The sequence below is a fragment of the Leptonotus elevatus genome, chromosome 6 (assembly GCF_054856555.1).
Source record: "Leptonotus elevatus isolate MCC_2025b chromosome 6, RoL_Lele_1.0, whole genome shotgun sequence".
Taxonomy (NCBI): Eukaryota; Metazoa; Chordata; class Actinopteri; order Syngnathiformes; family Syngnathidae; genus Leptonotus; species Leptonotus elevatus.
The window spans coordinates 18,994,488-19,001,735 of record NC_141244.1 but is presented as its reverse complement, the minus strand read 5'-3'; the positions used below and the strand labels follow the sequence as shown (position 1 = coordinate 19,001,735).

Below are 7,248 nucleotides of genomic sequence, written 5' to 3'. Positions count from 1 at the left end.
TTTTTTTACTTCAATTTATATTTTAGACTTGTAATGTGTTTTCTTTGTGTTTATATGTTCAATAAAGAACCAACATTTTGATACATTTTTTAAATTGTATATTTGATGCATTTTATTTTTTATATGTGATTTATATTATTACGTTCAAATCGTGTTTTATTATTGTGTGATTTGTAAACGACATCATCGGGCGGAACTCATCTTAATCGGAACCTTTAAATGACTGAGTATTATTTCCTAGAAGGATCTGTTTTTGTGTTACAAACAACAAGAGTACTACAACCCTAAGTAAGTTTTCGCCTCCCTGCATGTGTTGTGTTTTATTTACTCAGACATAACATGAAATAAAACATAACTGGGTGTTATAAATACAGCGTCCTGATTTTAAGATAGTGCACTGCTAGCTAAAAGGGACCGACGAAAAAGCTCATGTTCTAAACTCGTCCTTCACTCGCGTTAGCATTAGCTTTGAGGAGTTTGCATGTCCACAAAAAAAAAAATCGCCAAAGTATTCTCGTTTTGCGTTTTTAAATTCGCCTCAAAAGTTACGCCCTGGGTTTGCCTCATTGTTTTTGAAGCGTCTCGGTTAACTCGTGAATTAAATTTGACTCTTTTGTGCGCACCTGCGTGTCACATAGTTTGAGCGTGTCAATATATTGTACACTCACTTTCACAAGATGAGATACCAATACTTTTTAGTTTTGTTTTTGAGTTTGTTTTAATTCCCCTTTACATCATCGATTTAATCATTACAATTTGTATCAAATGGATTTTGTTCTTGACTCCTCACTTAATTTTTTTTCACTACCAGGTTACATCATTTGTCATTTTTTTAAATTAGCAAAAATAAAATCGTTTTTAAGTTAACAAAAGTGGTGAGGGATTTGTCTCAAAATAATTCACAGAAACATATCCGTGATTTTAATGGTTTTCACATCCACAAATATATGAACAATTAAAATGTATTTTTTAACTTGTGTGGGCATTTGTCATTACTTGTCATTTTCCTATATTCAGTTCTGCTTGGGAATTTTTGAACGTGCGTTTGTGGCTCAGTGGGCTCAAAAATGTATTGTTGTATTATCTGTCTACATTTAGTGTGTCACCGTTTGTGTTCAAATATCTGTTGCTTATAGTGTTATACACTGCTACAGAGATGCTATTAGTTAGCATTTCCCATTATGTGTAGTTAGGGGAGGCTATATAGTACGACACAATGTGTAATCCATTCTTTGTTTTATGTTTGGTTTGACAGTAAACTGCAACTGGGAGTGGCAATAAACAGCTTGAAATCTCTTTTTTTCCTGAAGAATGGGCCTAATGCGGAACGTCACTTGACCAAAGCGGAGAACAGGTTGGGGGGACGTCCTGTGTGCGTAGCAATCACTATAATATCTACGAGCTGATGACATGATGAAGTTAACAAACTGCCCGTGATGAGTTTAAGTAATCATTAGCTTGCACAAATAGACGAGAGTAACACGTTATTTTCCTCAATTCTATCCGTTGAGGTGCTCATTGTTAAATAACTACAGACATACATAATAGGTCACAGTAGTTATTATAAATCAAAGTTACAGAGCAAATTTTAGCAAATAGGCACACGAAACAGTATTGTAGTCACTTATGTAATATGAAGCAAATATCTTAAAACGTGTCAATTTTTATCGCAGAAGTTTTAAACATCGCCCTTCAAATGCGACGGACATTGAGATGGTCATATTTGGTCAATTTTCAAAACATCTTGTATAAGACAAAAGACACTGTAGACGTTTAATATCTCTACAGGTGGTCTGTCCCCGGTCAATGACCTCAACAGGATCAAGTGATTTGTCTTGAATAGATGAATGCGGAGGCTGGTTGCGCATATCCTCAATTGTTTTCAAATCCTATCTACCAAACCGCCACCATACAGTCTTTGCTCGCAAGTCAAAGCAAAACATTGTCGTATCTCGAAAAAGTTGTAAGTCACTCGGCTCTCGGAAAAATACTATATATAAAAAATTATAATTTGTGCGGGTGGCATTCTCATGGTGAAGCGCCTGATCATCTTTTAGCCCCCTTGTTATCATGAGTGGCTCCAAGCCGGACATCCTGTGGTCTCCCCACCACCCGGACCGCTATGTCATCTGCGACTCGGAGCTGGGCCTCTACCGCATCGGTCCGGCAGGGGGAACCGAGCTCAAGGCCGGCACCCTGCCCCTCTCGGGAGAGACGGCCGCCACCTTGCTGGCTATCAACTCGGACACGCCCTACATGAAGTGTGTGGCCTGGTACCCCAAGCAGGAGCCCGAGTGCCTACTCGCCGTCGGCCAGGCCAACGGCAGGGTGGTGCTTACCAGCCTGGGCCAGAGCCACAACTCGGCGTGTAAGGAGTTGGTGGGCAAGGAGTTTGTGCCTAAGCACGCCCGCCAATGCAACACGCTGGCCTGGAACCCGGTCGATAGCAACTTGCTGGCGGCCGGCTTGGATAAACACCGGGCAGACTTCTCGGTGCTCATCTGGGACATCAGCAGCAAGTTCTCCCCAGAGCCAAGCATCTCCGCCGAGAAGATCCGCTTGTCATCCTCGGACTTGGACCCGAGCTCGGTCGTGACCAAGCCGCTGTACGACCTGGGCCAGAACGACGCTTGTTTGTCCCTCTGCTGGCTCCTCCGAGACCCCAAGCTCCTCTTGGCCGGCATGCACCGCAACCTGGCCGTTTTCGACCTGAGGAACACCAGCCAGAAGACTTTCGTCAACACCAAAGCCATCCAGGGGGTGACGGTGGACCCCCACTTTCCTGACCGTGTCGCCTCCTTCTTCGAAGGTCAGGTGGCCATCTGGGACCTGAGGAAGTTCGAGAAGCCCGTGCTCACCCTCACCGAGCAGCCCAAGCCTCTAACCAAGGTATGGTGTTAAGTAGGCTTAGATGAATTTATGTTTTGTAAACACCCAAGTAGGGCTGCTTGATTATGAAGAAAATATTAACTAATTCAAACCAAAAAACGTGTTAAAAAAAATACAACTTTGTCCTTCACTCCCAAAAACGTATTTATATGTTGTTGTTTTTTTATGCAAGAGCATACAAAGCTTCGATGCAGCTTCTGACATGAAGATGTGGCTTAAAGCAATGGTAGTTAGTACAAGCAGGTGGCAGCAGAGTATAAGAGATCAACCAGGGCCATGTTGCAACAAGCTCTTTTTGACAGTGTTTTCAACAGGAATGTGAATAATGATGAAATTTAGTAATATTCTAATGCTAATTGCTGCAAAACGGAAACATACAAATATGCCTTTTTCCTGATGAAAGAAGATACTTTAGTGATAGAACACAATAGTCTGTGGACCTTGTAAAATCAGTCAAAATCGAGAAAACAGCCGGGAGTGAAGGGGGTTACTTCAGTAAAAATGGCTGGGAGTGAATGAGTTAATCACGATTATTCTGGTAATAATTGAAGTCACGATTAGGATGATCATTTTTTTTTTGGTACAAAACAAAATGTTTAAACGTAAAAATTATAAAATTCTTTGAAACACTATAAATATGCAAGATCCTTTTGAATGACACAAAATGTATTAAATTATTTATTTTGAAAAGGTACAAATGTATACATTTAAACAACTCAAAATTAGTATTATTATTCTTTTTTGACAATTATGCTGATTTTGTAATTGTGGAGTGTAATAATTGAAATTGTAATTGAATTGTAATTAATTCCACAGCCCTACATCCAAGACAAGTTATTGATGATTGGCAAGCAGTCCACAGTTTGAAAGAGTCCAGTTGCAAATTGTACAAAACCTAATCTCCGCGTTTTGTTCAACCTGGCCAGGTGGCATGGTGCCCGACCCGCACAGGCCTGCTGGCCACATTGACCCGCGACAGCAACATCATCCGTCTGTACGACATGCAGCACACGCCCACGCCCATCGGAGACGAAACGGAGCCCACCATCATCGAGCGCAGCGTGCAGCCCTGCGACGGCCTGATTGGCACCTTCGCCTGGCACCCGTCCAGGCAGAACCACATGGTGGTGGTGTCGGCCGCCAACCGCGCCATGACCGACTTCACCGTCTTCGAGCGCATCTCGCTGGCGTGGAGCTCCACCACCTCGCTCATGTGGGCATGCGGACGCCACCTGTACGAGTGCGCCGAGGACGGGCCGGAGGGCGCCCAGGTCCTCCTGGAGCAGGACATCGCGACCAAGATGAGGCAGAGGGCTCAGTCCAGGTACGGCCATGACACCGTCCAGGTGTGGAGGAACCATCTGCTGGCGGGGGGAAATGATTCCCAGCTCAAGTGCCTGTGGTTTGACCTCTTCTATATCCTTTTTTTTGGTATTGTGACATAAGTACTAAGTGATATTTTGACAAAAAAAATAAAAACAACGAACAAGGTCTTTGACAAACAATTTTTTGTGTTCTCCTTAACAGCCAAGAAAATGTATTGTTTGACAAACCTAACAGTTTTTTGGAAGACAATTGATGATAATAAAAGGGAAGCACCCCCCCCCCCCCAAAAAAAAGAATAATAATAATTTTTGGGGGGACAATAATATGTTCTCTGCTGCCCCATTAGTCTATATATGGTATTCTGGTTAATATTGCATTAGTGGATTATGAGTTAAGCAGCAAAATCCAGCTGTTTTTCTCCATCTCAGGGGGCGGCCATTTTGCCACTTGCTGTTGACTGAAGATGACGTCACAGTTGCTCTGGCTACGACTAATCACGGCTCAACTATTTTCTAAAGCTGTGATTGGTTGTTACCTGAGCAACATTGATGTCATCTTCAGTCGACACCAAGTGGCAAAATGGCCGCCCCCTGAGATGGATCAAAACAGCTGGATTTAGCTAAATAACGCATATTCCACAAATGTAATATTAATCAGAATGTCATGTTTAGGCTCGTGAGGCCGCATCTTTTATATATTATGTAAAAAAATTACATATTATTGTCAAGAAATGTTTAAGGTTGACTTCCACTTAAACGTACATATTTTTGTGAGCTAGCTTACTTTGGTCCAGTCTGAAGTTACGGTACCGGTCGACCCAAATTCTGCACTATGAGATGATGATTCCTATGTAACGCTCACATATGAAGCAGTGTGCCGAGGACATCGAGCTGAAGCTCCAGGGGAACAAACAGGCCGTCATCTACTCTGGTATCAAGAATATTGTCAAGACCAGCTCAGGTAAGGAACCCACATCTGGATCTGAGTGCATTGTTTGCGGCACACGATTTTTTTAAAGGGATACTTGACTCATTGAGCCATTTTCAACAGTAAGAAGACAATATAACTAATGTGATAACTTAATTGTTTTTCATAAACAAATAATACATTTTAAAAACAAATGTTGCCACTTGCTGTCGACTGATGACATCACCTGTGCTGAGGAAATACATAACGACCAATCACGGCTCACCTGTTTTCTGAACAAGGATATAAGAGTTATCAAATTAATTCTGGTCAAAATATGAGCTTTTTACTGCTGAAAATGTCTCAGAGTCAAGTATCCTATAAGGAATCGTTTATTATGGGTTTTTACAGCATACTGGCAAGTCTTCAGCGCCTTCTAGTGTTCAGAATGAGACACCACTTAACTGAAATGTGTTACAGGTTGTATAGTAATTTAAAAAAAAAATGGCAATGGAGGTTAAGATGTAAGTAATGACAAGTTGTTATGTTGCTATAAAAAGTGTTACATATGCCATGTTCAAGAAAGGTTTGTGGTTTTAAACAGTATTTTCTTAAAGCAATCATTTCTTTATCACGATTGTGAAATGTAATGGCGTTATCAAATATAGGTCCTCGATTATGGGTGGCGTTTCACTTTATATTTTAGAATTAAGGTAGTGACGTTTTGTTAGATAAAATTACAGGGTTTGGTTGACATTTTGGACATTTAAATATGCAATTGTTTTTTCAGGTAGGTGTCTGTTTTACAATAAGGGGAATTCCCAGTACTTGAAATTAAGTGTTTAAAAAAAAAAACATTTCAAGTGTTTTGATAAGTTTAAATAAATGTGTTTAAAGCTTGGGGTCAAACTATATAAAAATAAATATATGAGCGCTCTAAATTGCTGATTTTCACCTAATATGTGTGTGTGTCTGGAATGTATTCCCCATGATAAACAAGGCTGTCTGTAGATCAGTCATTCTCAAATAGAGGGGTGGGCCCCCTTAGGGGTACTATTGCATTGCCAGAGGGGCCACATGTCACCCCAGGGAACTTTTTTTCCTTCCTTACTAGAATGAAGTGTCATTGCACATCCACAACAGTAGGTGGCAGTGGTGCTCTCATTGTTAGAAAGAGTGCAAGAACTATTAGCGCCTATGCAGCGGTGCACTTGAAATGATTTTATAGTCGAATGATACAATTTATAGTCGTGGCGGCGATATAAGGGAGAAAGGGCATGGAGTATTTCATTCTTCCTTGGCATAACAAAAAATAATTGAGAAACACCGCCATAGATGTTCATTATGGGTCCCTCGTCACCACCAGGCACCACAGAGAGCCGCAAGTGCTGGAGTGGCTCGGAGCGTCAGACGGAGGCGACGCGTTTCCACAGCGAAGAGCGCGGCCTGGCCCTGCGTCTCTGCGGCTGGATGGGTCGGACGTCCGACGTGGACGTGGAGCCCTTCCTGCGCTCGCTGGAGCAGGAGCGCGAGTGGGAGCGAGCCGCAGCCGTGGCCCTCTTCAACCTGGACATCCGCAGAGCCATACAGATCCTCAACAGGGGAGCCATGGCTGAGAAGGGTGAGGAATTCCTTGACTACACCCACAATAGTGCGCAAGAAAAATTTGGTAGGAATAAGACAGAACATGTCATTTGTCTGTAAGCTATACAGTATTATTATGCAGGGAGTATTTTTGCACCCCAGTCAGAGTCAAATGATTTTGAGTAAAAAAAAAAAAAAAACTTCATAAAAGTATAATTACTTTTTCTTCCCTAAATACAACTTTTATCTCGTGATATTCTGACATTGCTTGAGAAATGCATTTCTCATTTGATTGTGTACCTAATGAAGTGACTTGTCATCGTACTGTTTACTTGCGTTGTCTGTCTTTGTGGCTGCATTTGAAACCAACGCCTATAAATAAATGCCCTATTTTATACGTGGCAATTGTATTGCAATATCCTGCTTTTTTTTTTTAAAGGAAATTGGGCAACTGGTTTTCTCCCCCACCCCTCCCCTCCATGTTGTTGTCAATGCAGGAATGTGAAACAGATTGGCTTAGGATGTGCCGCCATAAATAGCCCA

General features: G+C 41.8%; 1 protein-coding gene across 3 annotated transcripts in view; it reads left to right on the top strand.

Moving 5' to 3' along the window:
- Nucleotides 1-224: 224 nt before the first annotated feature.
- The window catches only part of mios (missing oocyte, meiosis regulator, homolog (Drosophila)), a 13,868-nt gene continuing 6,844 nt past the window's right edge, over nt 225-7,248 (top strand). The window contains exons 1-6 of one of the 3 annotated variants that reach the window (XM_086078049.1): nt 239-288; nt 1,256-1,354; nt 2,058-2,889; nt 3,816-4,309; nt 5,081-5,175; nt 6,488-6,742. In XM_086078049.1, the coding sequence (XP_085934175.1) occupies nt 2,071-2,889; nt 3,816-4,309; nt 5,081-5,175; nt 6,488-6,742 (1,663 nt within the window). In that variant the 5' untranslated portion in view covers nt 239-288; nt 1,256-1,354; nt 2,058-2,070. Of the gene's footprint in view, nt 289-1,255; nt 2,890-3,815; nt 4,310-5,080; nt 5,176-6,487; nt 6,743-7,248 lie in introns of all 3 variants that reach the window. The other 2 variants (XM_086078050.1, XM_086078048.1) reach the window with 2 other exon arrangements.